The sequence below is a fragment of the Kwoniella botswanensis genome, chromosome 1, assembly GCF_036426115.1.
Source record: "Kwoniella botswanensis chromosome 1, complete sequence".
Lineage (NCBI taxonomy): Eukaryota > Fungi > Basidiomycota > Tremellomycetes > Tremellales > Cryptococcaceae > Kwoniella > Kwoniella botswanensis.
In genome coordinates this window covers 511968-525860 of record NC_088599.1, presented here as the reverse complement: position 1 = coordinate 525860, position 13893 = coordinate 511968, and the positions used below count along the sequence as shown (strand labels likewise).

At 46.8% G+C, this 13893-nt stretch overlaps 7 protein-coding genes across 7 annotated transcripts; 4 read left to right on the top strand and 3 right to left on the bottom strand.

Moving 5' to 3' along the window:
• Positions 1–311: 311 nt before the first annotated feature.
• L199_000212 (uncharacterized protein) lies at positions 312–1353 on the bottom strand (the record flags this gene model as incomplete). Its single annotated transcript, XM_064885983.1, has 3 exons — positions 312–567; positions 877–1043; positions 1201–1353. The coding sequence occupies 3 exons, from the start codon at positions 1351–1353 to the stop codon at positions 312–314; spliced, it is 576 nt and encodes a 191-aa protein (XP_064742055.1).
• A 664-nt stretch (positions 1354–2017) lies between these two features.
• Positions 2018–3476, bottom strand: L199_000211 (uncharacterized protein; the record flags this gene model as incomplete). Its single annotated transcript, XM_064885982.1, has 8 exons — positions 2018–2167; positions 2227–2460; positions 2516–2576; positions 2636–2682; positions 2735–2872; positions 2936–3062; positions 3196–3215; positions 3285–3476. 8 exons carry the CDS (start codon positions 3474–3476, stop codon positions 2018–2020), a joined length of 969 nt encoding a protein of 322 aa, XP_064742054.1.
• Positions 3477–4064: 588 nt separating this feature from the next.
• Positions 4065–6312, top strand: L199_000210 (uncharacterized protein; the record flags this gene model as incomplete). The annotated part of the gene is made up of 4 exons (XM_064885981.1): positions 4065–4422; positions 4486–4724; positions 4779–4987; positions 5046–6312. 4 exons carry the CDS (start codon positions 4065–4067, stop codon positions 6310–6312), a joined length of 2073 nt encoding a protein of 690 aa, XP_064742053.1.
• A 183-nt stretch (positions 6313–6495) lies between these two features.
• L199_000209 (uncharacterized protein) lies at positions 6496–8387 on the bottom strand (the record flags this gene model as incomplete). The annotated part of the gene is made up of 11 exons (XM_064885980.1): positions 6496–6781; positions 6858–6992; positions 7052–7137; positions 7192–7269; positions 7332–7488; positions 7546–7662; positions 7717–7806; positions 7893–7915; positions 7964–7970; positions 8044–8161; positions 8216–8387. 11 exons carry the CDS (start codon positions 8385–8387, stop codon positions 6496–6498), a joined length of 1269 nt encoding a protein of 422 aa, XP_064742052.1.
• A 447-nt stretch (positions 8388–8834) lies between these two features.
• On the top strand, positions 8835–9252 carry L199_000208 (uncharacterized protein; the record flags this gene model as incomplete). Its single annotated transcript, XM_064885979.1, has 2 exons — positions 8835–9172; positions 9222–9252. The coding sequence occupies 2 exons, from the start codon at positions 8835–8837 to the stop codon at positions 9250–9252; spliced, it is 369 nt and encodes a 122-aa protein (XP_064742051.1).
• A 108-nt stretch (positions 9253–9360) lies between these two features.
• L199_000207 (uncharacterized protein) lies at positions 9361–10273 on the top strand (the record flags this gene model as incomplete). The annotated part of the gene is made up of 5 exons (XM_064885978.1): positions 9361–9418; positions 9476–9512; positions 9555–9662; positions 9756–9913; positions 9963–10273. The coding sequence occupies 5 exons, from the start codon at positions 9361–9363 to the stop codon at positions 10271–10273; spliced, it is 672 nt and encodes a 223-aa protein (XP_064742050.1).
• A 521-nt stretch (positions 10274–10794) lies between these two features.
• L199_000206 (uncharacterized protein) lies at positions 10795–13882 on the top strand (the record flags this gene model as incomplete). The annotated part of the gene is made up of 13 exons (XM_064885977.1): positions 10795–10885; positions 10972–11175; positions 11237–11253; positions 11303–11386; positions 11429–11509; positions 11580–11621; positions 11725–11777; positions 11831–11850; positions 11908–11938; positions 12062–12078; positions 12130–12165; positions 12215–12281; positions 12355–13882. 13 exons carry the CDS (start codon positions 10795–10797, stop codon positions 13880–13882), a joined length of 2271 nt encoding a protein of 756 aa, XP_064742049.1.
• Between the last annotated feature and the right edge of the window lie 11 nt (positions 13883–13893).

Here is a 13893-nt window from a genome sequence, read left to right as displayed (position 1 = left end):
TCTCTCCAGATATTAGATTCTTCCGTATTCACATGCACAGACATCCTCTAAAAAGCTCTACACAGATATTTCTTTTTGTTGATGAATCAACTTCTTCTGACCAACGAACGCGGCGCCAGGGGGGAAGGGGGATATAAGAAACTATGCTATGAAAATGCTACAGTTAAGTAAAAGAATTAAATGGTTTGGGGAAAGAATTGGTAACAACCGAAAATTGAAACGCTAAGGACGATTATCATGTGGAAAGTGGAAGACCGAAAGGACAAATCCTCTCAAATTGAGAAATGAACCATCTTGCGTGTCTCGTAGTATTATTTATCCTCCTCATAGAGGTTTTCCATCCAGTTCTTCGCCACTTCATAATCCTTCTTACAAGCGGTCAACAACTCCTTGATCCTCTTCAATGCTTCGGGAGCACCCAAGCTCACACCTGCTTCTTCATCTCTCAGATTACCATAGTGTTGCATCTTCTCGCACGAAGCTTGGACTTTGATTATACCCAAAGCGGCGGATGAGCCCTTGAGGAAGTGTCCGAGAGAGGAGAGTTTGGCCAGATCTTCGGCGACACTGTGGTTGGTGATCAGTCAGTCGGTGAGGTGGCAAAGAGGTAGATGGATGTATTGCGATGTGGGTGGTATGCAGGGCGCGATAGGTGTCGATGATGTGAATAGTCAACGATGCAGGAGGGTAGCCAAGAGAGAACATCGAGGAGTGATTGATGTTCGTCGCATGATGGATAATGTATCGTCGTATGGTGATATTGTTGGTGGGAATCAAAGGACGAACAAGCGATCGAGAAAAGGCACATGAATGGTTCATCATCAGTATCGAGTTGATATCATGCAGGTGATTGACGACAAAGTGGTGCCCACTCACATCGCAGCTTCCATATCTTTGAAGGTAGCCTCGGCTTGTTCAAAGTATCCCCAGACGATCCCTTTTGAGAATGCATGTTTTTCCCCATCTTCATCATCACCATCGTCCTCTTCGTCCATATCCATGATCTGTTGGAATGTCTCCATATCAATCACATCTTCTTCGAGCTGTGCGATTGAAGCGACAGTAGAGGTGATTGTGTAGAATCGGGATCGACAGAGATTGGTAAAAGTTGTTACACGACCAATGTCAGCTTGTACCATGCCTTTCCCCTCTCTGGTCATCATCATCATCATCATGGGTGAAAAGGACTGGCGCACTGACCTCTGGCTTCTCTTCCTCCTTCCTCACATCTGGTGTGGTGGTCTTCTCAGTGCTTTCTGGCTTTGCAGGAGTTGTTGATGATGATGAGGCTGCAGGCTTATCCTCGACCTTCTTGTCCGGTGATGTCGATGTTTGTCCCTTCGTGTCTGACATGGTTGAAAATGTGGTGTGCTTGGCCGATACAGCTGGGTATGTAGCAATGATTGATGAGGATAATCAAATGGTAGCTGATAACACTGAGAGATCGAGAGAACCACGACGGACTTTGCAGATGATGGGTGATAGGGATGTGAAGTGATGAGATGATGTTTGGTGGCGTCGGAGGGATAAAGGTTGGATTGGGATTTGACGTCAAAGTAACTTTTGAGTATGAGTCGTTTTCAACCTTTGATGGTCAATGTCCGGATACACCACGTTACTATCGTATAGATTGACAAGATGTTTTTTTTTCCAGCTTGTTTATTCGTAGGTCAACTTGTCGATGTCCCGAGCTATTGGCTGTACTACTGCTGCTGAATGGTGCATACGGTACGGTACAATGGTCGATTGCTGATTTCAGGTGGTGGTTTTTTCCAATCCGGTATGATGAAAACCAGGGTAATTTGACTACACTATTACACTCTCATTCAGGGTCGTTCACTACTGACCCATACCAGACATCAGATAACACAAGAAAAACACTCATTCATCGTTCATCATGCATGCATCAGGTGAGGGTTATATAACAATCAAGGCAACTCTATCAATCTATATGCAGTATCAGTCCAAGTCAATCATCACTAAGAGCCATAGGCAATTCTCTTGTGAGATAACATTACTAAGAAGAGAGTATGGGTCGTTTGAAGAGATTTTCCTCTCGGCCGACCTGACGTTCACCCAACGCTGTCCACCTCTCCTCTTCTTCCGCTCGAAGTTTCAAACAAGTCTGCAAAAGAGCAGGCCAGTAGGTTGCATGATCGTATGGGATCTGTGGAAATACTCGTTAGTCGGCCGAAACTTCTCGGTTGCATGACAGAGTCAACTTACATCGACGCTACCACCGGCATCCTTGAGTAGCTGGCTGGGGTCGACATCACCTTCTTTGACAATCTCTTGACCCTCAATGGTACCAAATTTGACTTTTTTCTTGGTTATCGGATCGACAAAGGGCCATACGAGGTTTATCAGAGTCTTGAATACCCAAGGCATGTTCTGAAAAACGCTCAACCCAAGAGTTTCAGGATAGTAGTTGGAAAGAATGTGATTTGTGGATTTGATGACCTGATCATCTCATGCTTAGCATGTGCGTTCTGACAGAGAAGGTAGTCAGTCTCACTGATAATGGTAAAGAGGGACCCGATTTTTTGCCTGACCAGTTGAAGACAACAAATGTGTGCCTATGTAAACGGGCAATGAGCGTCGCTTTCTCCCGTAGAAGTAAGAAACGGATACCTACGTTACACCCGCACACATGAGATCTTTCGCTCGTTCCAGCATGTAAACCTAGACTTGCGCGATTAGCTTTTACCAGGTCAAGGTGTTGAAAGAATCTTACCATAGGGTGTGCACGTCCGGTGAAACCCTCAACTGCCTTTGGATTATCAAGGGAGACAAAAGAACGGTTGACAAAGAATGTGATTATGGGTTGACCCTTGTTCGAAAAACCCAATGCGAGGTTTTTACCCGTCTTCGACTATATAGACGGTGAGAGTGTCATGAATGAACATTATATCGGCAGAAAAAAGTATATATTCACCTCCTCCGAGCATTCTTCCGACATACGCTGGAGGTTATCGATATCCTCGATACGTCTCCAAAGTAGACAATCCTCTAGTCGAGCGATGGTAGCTGGAAGATCGTTCTTCGTTGCTGGTTCAGATGGTCTGCATCAGGATGGATTCGATTGAATGACACTGTGAACCGTAGGCTTACCGACTAGGAACCTGGAACGTTGATAATCTGTCCTGTCAGTGCTGCATCCTACGCATTGAGTCGCACAGATTCAAGATGATTCACCTTATCAAGGTTTCTTTTGACTGTTAGTACGTTGATGTCATCAGTATGGGAGTTGAACCTCGTGATAGCAATCTAATAAGTTTACGTACCAAGAACATCATTTCACGATCACCTAGGCCTGTTTTTTCCTCTGCATGCTGCTTGATAGGAAGAGTGAAACCTGGAGCTCCGAAATGGTCGATCAAACTTTTCAACTTTGCTTCCTGATCTGTAGTCAAGGGAGGTTTGACCTCTGGGGAGACATCGGGCGGAGGGGTGAGCAGAGGTGTCCAGGTTGCCATGTTGCAAGTCTGCGAGCCTGTCAGCTGGCGGGTGAGTGGTCTGGTGCAGGTGAGTGAGTCGAGGTGTATACATATGTGTTATTGCATTCCTCTGTGGTGAGGTCTTGTTGGTAAGAGTCATGTAACTAAGCATAAACTTGTTCAACCGGGTACACCACGTGGGATGGGGATCCCGGTGTTGACCGCTTCCGATGGTGTATCTTCTTCTGCCTTAAATGGTCCCCTCGTTTAGTGTGTTATGGATGGAATGGATGGAATGGAATCTTCCAGTCATTCCTGGTAAATTACCGTACTACCGCCAGTTCACCCAACGTATAGTCTCATTTTCACCTTTTATAACTCACCCTTCTCTTTCCTTCTTCTCTTCTTCAGACTCTTTCACCTGATCATATCAAAACATCAGCCAAAAATCTGCTATAACGTAGACCTAGACACCTGTATCAGTTTCATCTCATTCCATTCTATCACTTTTACCTCTTTACCTAGTAAGTTGATCCGCGTCCTCTCAAGGGATTTATTTATTTGCCTTTGTGCAACGGTCACTGATCGTCTCCCTTTTCATCTACCAGATAGATACCCACGCTCAAAATGTCTGGACAATCAGAGACCTTTGGTTTCCAAGCCGAGATTTCTCAACTTCTCGACTTGATCATCAACACTTTCTACTCAAACAAAGAAATCTTCCTTCGAGAATTGATTTCCAACTGTTCCGATGCTCTCGATAAAATCAGATATGCCGCTCTCACAGACCCTTCTCAACTCGACTCTGAGAAAGACCTCTACATCCGGATCATTCCCAACAAGGAGGAAGGTACTCTCACAATCCGAGATACCGGTATCGGTATGACCAAGGCCGATCTCGTCAACAACCTTGGTACGATCGCCAAATCCGGTACCAAGGCTTTCATGGAAGCTCTCTCTTCCGGTGCTGATATCAGTATGATTGGTGAGTAATTACATTCCTATTCTGTCCGTAGACAAGGAATCTGACATATCACCGCTATCACAGGTCAATTCGGCGTCGGTTTCTACTCTTCATACCTTGTCGCCGAAAAGGTCCAAGTCACCACCAAACACAACGATGACGAACAATACATTTGGGAGTCTGCCGCCGGTGGTACCTTCACCATCACTGAAGATGTTGATGGACCACGACTTGGTCGAGGTACCTCGATGAAACTCTTCATCAAGGAAGACCTCAAGGAATACCTCGAAGAAAAGAGAATCCGAGAGATCGTTAAGAAACACGTAAGTTCTCTTCCCCACACTTGACAGGTGAACCTAAGCTGACATCGTCTATAGTCCGAATTCATCTCTTACCCTATCCAACTTGTCGTTACCAAGGAGACCGAGAAGGAAGTTGAGGATGAGGAAGAAGTCAAGGAGGGTGAGAACAAGATTGAGGAAGTTGAGGACGAAGACTCCGCCAAGAAGACTAAGAAGACCAAGAAGGTAAAGGAAACTACCACCGAGAACGAGGAGTTGAACAAGCAAAAACCTATCTGGACCAGGTGAGTATGACCTCAAATGTCAATTGCAAAGCTGGCAGCTGACTTTTCGACTACTTAGAAACCCCTCCGAAGTTACCCAAGAGGAATACGCCAGTTTCTACAAGTCCATCTCCAATGATTGGGAGGACCACCTCGCCGTCAAGCACTTCTCCGTTGAAGGTCAACTTGAATTCAAGGCTATGCTCTTCATTCCCAAGCGAGCTCCCTTCGACCTCTTCGAAACCAAAAAGAAGAGACACAACATCAAACTATACGTCAGAAGAGTTTTCATCTCTGAGGACAATGAGGACCTCATCCCTGAATACCTCAACTTCATGGTTGGTCTTGTCGACTCTGAAGATCTCCCTCTTAACATCTCTCGAGAGACTCTTCAACAAAACAAGATTCTCAAGGTTATCCGAAAGAACCTCGTAAAGAAAGCTCTTGAGCTCATCTCTGAAGTTGCTGAGGACAAGGAGAACTTTGACAAATTCTACACCGCCTTCTCCAAGAACCTCAAACTCGGTATCCACGAAGATGCTACCAACCGAAGCAAGATCGCCGAATTCCTCCGATTCCACTCCACCAAATCCGTCGATGAGATGACCTCCTTCAAGGATTACATCACTCGAATGCCCGAGGTTCAAAAATCCCTCGATGCCGTCAAGGACTCGCCTTTCCTCGAAGTCCTCAAGAAGAAAGGTTTCGAGGTCTTGCTCCTTGTTGACCCCATCGACGAATACGCCGTCACCCAACTCAAGGAGTTTGATGGTAAGAAACTCGTTTGTGTCTCCAAAGAAGGTCTTGAACTTGAAGAGACCCCTGAGGAGAAGGAGGCTAGGGAGAAGGAAGCTAAGGAATTTGAAGGTCTCTGTTCCGCCATCAAGGAGAGCCTCGGGGACAAGGTCGAGAAAGTCATCGTCTCCAACAGAATCACCGATTCCCCGTGTGTTCTCGTTACTGGTCAATTCGGTTGGTCCTCTAACATGGAGAGAATCATGAAAGCTCAAGCTCTCCGAGACTCTTCTATGTCCTCTTACATGGCCAGTAAGAAGACCATGGAGTTGAACCCCACCCACCCAATCATCAAGGAGCTGAAGTCACGAGTCGCCGAAGATAAATCCGACAAGACCGTTCGAGATCTTACCTACTTGCTCTTCGAGACTGCTCTCCTTACTTCCGGTTTCACTCTCACCGCTCCTCAAGACTTTGCTCAACGAATCAACCGAATGATCGCTCTTGGTCTTTCCATCGACGCTGACGCTGAGCCTGCTCCTGCCGCCTCGGCCGAAGCTGATGCTCCTGCTCTCGAGGAAGCCGCCGGTTCTATGGAGGAAGTTGATTAAATAATAGAGTCACACTAAAAAGTTGTTGATTGAAAGGTTTGTGGAACAGAAGCAATGTATACAATAATATAGCATTTTCTTTTAGTCGTTTCGGTTTATTATTATTTTTATTCGTAGCATTTTATGCATGTGGTCCTATCTGGTCTATCTACAATCTACGTGATGATACGATTGTCCCTTCAGTTATGAATGACTTCGGAACAACCTACCAAAAGAGCTTGTACGTTTGGAAGAATCCGCGTGGATGGCAGGCTCTTTCGGAGGTAAGACCGGTGGTGGAGCGGATGGGAATGGGGCAGTAGGTTTTGATGATTGTGGCCTACTGCTGGTACTGGCAACGTATCTGAGATGTTCTCTTCTACCAGGTTTCAGGTCCGGCAACTCGATCGTAGATAGATAGATGGCTATGTTAGGTGGCGGTGTCCAGACTTTCTGTTTACCTCTCACGGAATTGGAAGAGGATATATGTCTGTTGACGAAAAGGCGTGTGTGAGTTGGATGGCTGATTCAATCATATGATAGAACTAAGGATGACATGAACTCACTTTGGCGGTTCATCATCAAGACTGATCACTTTAAGGCCTGTTTTGCTGCCTTTTGTAGATGATGGAGGTATCGAGTCTGCTTCTTCTTCGATGACATATTGGCTCAATTCGGGTAAATCTTCATGATGTCGGAACCTTGGTCAAGACGATTGAGTCAGCTACCATTGCTTTTGCTGGTTGGGAGCCTCTCTTACCTTTTCACGCCAAGCGACACCTCTAAAGCTCTTTGAGCGGCTTCCGCGTTTTTGGTCCGTATCACGATAAACAGCACATGTGGATCCTAAACAGGTTGTCAAGTCAATCAACTATAATTTGCGGAATCAAATTAACTTACCTCAAATAAGGCGATAGCCCGAGCGATGTGATCGTCTATATCGCTGGTCGCAGAAACAACGATCTCGTTAGGATTTTCCTACGGACGGACAGGAGTCAGTATCGCAGTTCACTGTATGTTGACATGCAAGGTAAGCTTACGGGCTCGAAGTCGTCTTCACTGATTACTCTCTCGGGCCTAGCCGGTACAGGTGGTATATCCTTGTCCTTGGAGGAAAGCACAGCAGATTTACTCCCGCTGGATGGTGATCTCGAGAGGGTATTTCGGTCGTTGGCCGCATCCAAAAGGCATAGTAAGCTACATTTAAATCTGTAAACAGCTGAGAAATATCGAGTTGAGTATTAAAACTCTTACCTAGCAACAAGGAGTGTTTCTAATCCTCGTACATCCTGTATCTCGTTGGGGAATCGATCGATGTTGTAATGAAGGATCTGCAGACGTGCTGGACCTTTACTACTGACATCTCGTGCTCTACATCATGAATTCTTGTTGGTGCCCGGTCGAACAATGATTGCTAGTACTTACAGGCAGATTTCGACTTTTGGATCAGGCTTTCGATCGAGCGAGCATATATAATCCTTTCCATATACCTCGCGGGTCCAGCGATATTTATTGCTACAATGCGAATGAGAGACATGTTAGCTTCACTGAGAGCAAAAGGATCTTCCATCAGGTCATAGTTGTTTTGAGGCTCGACTTACCCTTCAAAAGTAAAAGTCCATTCCTATGTCCCTTATCAGCGGAGAACCGGGCTATGTGGGATTGAACCTACGAAATTTCTGCAAGACGGTGATACGATCAGTGATTATGATACCCAAGCAGAGATCGCGGAATGAAGTGACTGTCACTCACAGGCGCCCGGTAAATTCAAAGGGTACCTCCTCATCCGGCCCATGTAGCTGCAACCTCCTTTTCTTGGATTTCTCCGTTTCGTAACCGGCGGATGCAAGTCGTGCGCCGGTCAGTACGTCTGCGCGAGACATCAGTGACGGCATCCATTCCATGGTCTACGATGGACACTCGCCGTATATGGCACTAGAATAAGCTTCATCATCCCTCTTCTCCCTCACCCTCGCGTACCTCGGCTCATCCTTGTTACCGATTTGACCAAGCGATTCTGACAGCTGTATGATCGAGGGATCTGTGGAAGACTGGGTGACGGTAAGTGTGTAGCAGTTGGCATCTCTCAATGCCATGGTGTGTCAAGTGTGAGGATAGTGGGGTACTGAAAGCTGACAGGTGAATGAGTGATATCCAACATGTCTTGATTGATTGATTGATTGATGCACAGCAAAAGAACGAGTGAACCTCCTCCACTTAGCTTTGACATGGTATTACGTAATACAACAATCCCACTCGGGTGATCGACCTTGCCGTCCACCATTTTGTACATGACACGATGTTGTCAAAGATGAAAAGATAAATAAAAGGATAAGTTATGGGCATCATCATCATCATCATCATCATACCACTCACTATAGTAAAGGTAGATGGATAGATAGACATTAGAACGGAAGATAGATGGATCAGATCAGATCAGTCCACATATAGAACATATCGCATCACCCCTCGGTAAACAGGTTCCAAGTGCAATTTCATTCGATCATCCCCCTCTCCCAAAATAGCCTAAGCCACTCGCTGGCATGGCTGATCTATCTCAGCACACCAACTACACCGCCGCATATTCAGGTCTACTCGATAACTTTTACCTCACACTCGCGATCGCCGGTGCATGCTTGATAGGTTATGAGGTAGAAGTGCATATACCCAGGAGGAGGGGCAAGGACGGGCGTTTTCAGAGGATACCGGTCCGACTGTTCTATGCTGCGCAACTAGGCTGGGAGAGGTTACGGGGGAGAGGTGCAAAGTTCCAGAACAGGGAAGACGGACGTCCAAGTAGCGAGGGATTGGTCAGAGATGAAGCAGAAGAAGACAAAGCTAGAAGTAAACTTGGTGATAGAGAGAGTTGGGAGTTTGGGTAGTGAGTCATCTCAACATGGATGATGCGCTTGCGACTGACGCTTCTGTAGTATCTTCCAACCAAAAGCATGGGCAGTGTAAGTCAACTTAACCATGTGCATAGGCTGACATATCAGGAATGCTTCACCCCCTGTTCCCCGATGGCCATTGATGTGGATTGTATCGTCACTCAAAGTACGCGAGAAAGACATGCCAGAGAAATGTGGTCTTGATCTGACCTTGCATGCGAGATTCCTCCGCGGGGCTTGTAAGTTGATTGATATTAACACGAGAAATATACTTATGGTGACAACAACTACCATAGTCTTCTACACACTTCTGCAGACAGTCGTGATTATGCCGTGAGTACGAACACAAAAGTGCCTTGCTGATCGTCAAAACAGAGTTCTCATGCCTCTACACATCATTTATTCCCCTCGAGACATCGCCAAGACCTCCATGTTGCGAGCATCGGTGTCATCCCTTGTCCAGTCATCCGGGTCCAAGTGGCTGTGGGTTCATGCATTGCTGATCTGGTGGATCACGATAACATGGACCGCAACGGTATTATGGATCACGTGGGGAGCTTTGGCCTATCGTCGCAGACAGATAAAGGCGCTGGCTGCGAAGTTTGCAGCCTCCAAGGAAACGAAGCGAACCATCACTCGAGGGGAAGAAGGTCAAGATTCAAGTTCGATCGTCGAAGATTGTAAAGGTGTCAAACGATATAGAACCCTCATGGTCACCAACGTACCTCCTGACAGTACGTAGCGGGATCGAGCGGGTAATGCAACTAGCTGACTGATGTATAGTGCGAGATGAGACCATATTGAGGGATTATTTCAACTACTATATACAGAGGCATCACGCACGCAAACAATCTCCGAAGAATCGACCAGACCTGAAGAAACCAAGGTTATCCCTTAACGCTCTTGAATTAACTGGATGGACCAATGAGGAGAGTGATGTGGAAGAAGTGATTCTGGTACGAAAGCTCCATACCATTGCTAGTTTGCGGGATCGAAGGCAGGACGTACTGAGGAAACTCGAGATCGTGAGTGCAAGAGTGATGATGCTTGTGCTGATACTCAGGCCCATGTCAACCTGGCAAAACGAGTTTTAGCAGCTGCGTCACGCTATAAGCGCACAATGGGCGTTGTACCGATGATATCCGAGAAAGATAAGGATCAACCACTTCCACCCAACGCGACGAAGCAGGATCGCAAGCAGAGGCTCGTGCGAGTTCTCGATCCTTTCCTTGATGATCATGGCCCCGCTGGGAAGGTTGACACGACCGTCTGGGATGTGAGTCAGCTTATTCAGACCTTAGCTGACTTTCCAGGCCTTGCATTCTCTTCCCCGCGAATGCATTGATCCTTACCAATCACTCACTCACCTTACATCTCTTTTTCGTGATCAAAATGCTCCACTCATCGACTACCTAACGACAAAGCTGAGCTACCTCACCATGCTCCTCGACGAAAGTCGTTCACGACCTCTATCCTCCTACACTCCCTCATCCGCTGCATTCGTCACGTTCAAGGATGCAAAAACAGCTCGATTGGCATCGAAGATCTTGGATAGCCATCCGAAACGGTCTCTTGCATGTCATGCTGTTCCAGCACCAGATTGGACTGACATACTATGGCCTCGTCTGGGCAAGAGTACTTACCGATCCGAGTTTGTTCGGGGATGGGTTGTTTATCTTGGAGTTTGGGCATTCACCTTGGTCTGGGTAAGTATCGGGTAACGCGATAGAAGCTGACGTTTAGATCTTCCCGGTCTCTTTGCTTTGTGCACTTGCATCTTTGACGAATATAGCCGGTTTCATCAAACCTTTACAAGCTTTCCTCAACGCTCATCCCAAAGTCGCTTCTGCTATCACCTCATTGGCCCCGGTGATACTTGTTGCTTTGCTCACCATCGCGATCTGTCCAATCCTTTTGGTTATAGCTAACAAGGCGGAAACCATCGTAACAAGGTTGGGTATACACAATTCGGTATTAGAGAGATTTTGGAAGTTTTGTGAGCATCTTGATATCGATCATCCCCAGTCGAAAAGCTGACCTTTTGATTGGTCGAACAGTAATGGTGAACGGCGTGGTGTTCTTTGCTGTAAGTGAAACCCGCATGGGCCCGGCTGACATCCTAGATTGGACAATCTACTATCGAAGCATATCTTACTGCTTTTCAAAATAAAAGCTTTGATCCTTTGCCAATCATCGCGTCTGCCTTTGTAAGTTGAAGTACTGCGGGTTGGGCTGAATATTTGCAACAGCCGACGGCCGCTCCCTATTTCGCATCGTATATTCTATTGCAAACAGCAATCCAACCATTCTTTGAAATCTTTCGTTTTGGAGTAAGTCATCACCAACTTTTGATTGTGCTGACGAAAAGCTTCCTACCATTGTCTATGTTTTCGGTACAAGGCTTTCGGTCATTCCGAGGCAAAGGTCGTCACGGACGGAACAGTGAGTCGAAGTCAAACATACCTCGCTGACCGAACTCAGTCCTACGTTTAGTCATTTCTCGCAGGTTCCACAACAATGTAAGTGAACCTTAGGAATGCTTCAGCTAATGCCATTAGTACTCGGTGGTGCTATCATGCATTTGTTCATGTTGTTGAAGTGAGTTTAACGTTCAAACAGACGACAGGCCTTCTAGCTAACTCACCTTGAAGCCCTTTGGTCATTCCATTTAGTGAGTGGCATTTCAAGTTGCACCATACATCCACACTAATCGTTAATCTTTCATCAGCCCTTGTGTACTACGGCGCCTGCTATGGTGGGTTAATACAGAATCAAAAGCCCCGCTGACATGTAGTGGTATGGAAACGGCAATTCACCTACGTGTATGGACGATTGTATGAGACCAATGGCAAGCGTACAAGCATCAGAGTATTGCGATACAGCTTGGATGCCCTCGCTCGTGAGTCGCAAGCATCCAGTAGTGTGTATATAGCTAATATACCCATTTCAGTGGCTCAGTTTGTCCTTTTTGCTTTCTTTATCTTGAGTGAGTTACAATGGCGACTTGTCAGAGACGCCTGCTGATCCCGAGGCAGATAAAGCGAAAGGACATGCAATCGCTACAGGGATCCTATTCGCCATCACTCTCATCACCAAGCTCATGTAAGTGCTACCGGAAGAATTGTCGCTGATAGATTGCAGAATCACTCGTGCGCTGAAAAGCCGGTTCAAAAAGTGAGTTTCCCGAACCCACGATGGAAGCTGACCTTCCCAGTTTGGACATTCAGGAGGCCGATATACTGTGTCCCCCTGTCACCGCTTCGATAAATGACAATGATGAGGACGATGATACCGCTTCCGAAGACTGGGATCCCGATGATGTACCTCTTCCGAACGGTCTGCCCGCTTCGCAGAGTAGTAGCCGGTTCAACACCTTGCGACGAAGTGTCGGCCGTTGGGCTGGCAGTTGGAAAAAAGCTGGATCAAGTCACAAACCAATTCCCTTCGATCATGTTCTCTTCTCCACTCTCGATTCGAAGATCGCTTTTGAGCCATTCGGAAACCCGCAAGAGGCATCGGTGAAGCCTTCGAAGTTTCCGTCCCACGCGAGCCAAGAGAAAGATTCACAACGCATCGTCGCTCCTCATCCTGTCTTGCAACCATGGGAAGATATTCCACCTTACTACCGATCCCGAGGTTATGATGATCAGCCGACCTACACGGATACTTACGATGATTTCCTGTGGCTTCCACGTGATCCTCTTTCCACCTTGGATCTTGATGATACTGTCGAAATGCGTGTGGCCCTCACGACAAGTACGGGAGGATCTGGTCAGATCAGCGATTGTGCATTAGATTTCGCCGATCTGTCGGTTCGAGACAGGAAAGATCGCGATACATGGCAAGATGTTTTCGTACATGGACCCTCTGATGTTCGACCGACCTCTCCGGGTGCCAACAGCGAGACGAGACTCATGTCTACACCTTCGAATATCGGCAGTGAAGTGCATGATACTTTCTCTGGCACCCACCTCTTCCGTCGACACACCCACAAAGCTGCAACAGCTTTATCCGATGTATTCCGCAGGCCACGAGCGAGTTCCAGCACCTCGAATCCTGGTATAGGCATGGACAATCTGTCTGTACGCTCAAGGCCAGGTCCTCCTAGTCCGCTCGAGCCCAACAATCTTGATACATTCATCTCGATGCGTCGTGTATCTACTCCGAACGCCATATCAGTACAACAAGAACCTGCAGTAACACGGGAACCTAGTACCCCGGCTGCTGCTCCCACTGGATCACACATCTCATTTGCAGCAACGCTGGGCCGATCTCCTTCCGGTCGAAGACCTTCAAGGATGCGCTCAGGTCATAGCAATATGAGCGAAGAGCTCATACAATCCCCTACAAGTCCTGGGAATCGATCCCTCAGTCATCTATCTCCTTTCAAGAGCAGGACGGCCAGTGCTATGTCCGCTCAACAACAGCGACTTTGGAATGAGGTCATGGAGGAAGAACGTTTGATGATGAAGGAAGACCGCGAGGAAGAAAAAGCAGAGATGGAAAAGGAGAAGGAGGAACTATTGAAAGAGCAAGACAAAATACGGAAGGCCAGCGAAAGTGGTGAAGGAGGAGGGCTTAGGAGGAGACTGACAAGAGGTAACAGTGAGGGGGCGAGACCTAGGTTGGAGCGTGCAGGTGAATCGCAACGATCGAGGAATGAAAGTGTAGCTTTAGTTGATACACCAACAAGTATTGTATAACGAATTATAAC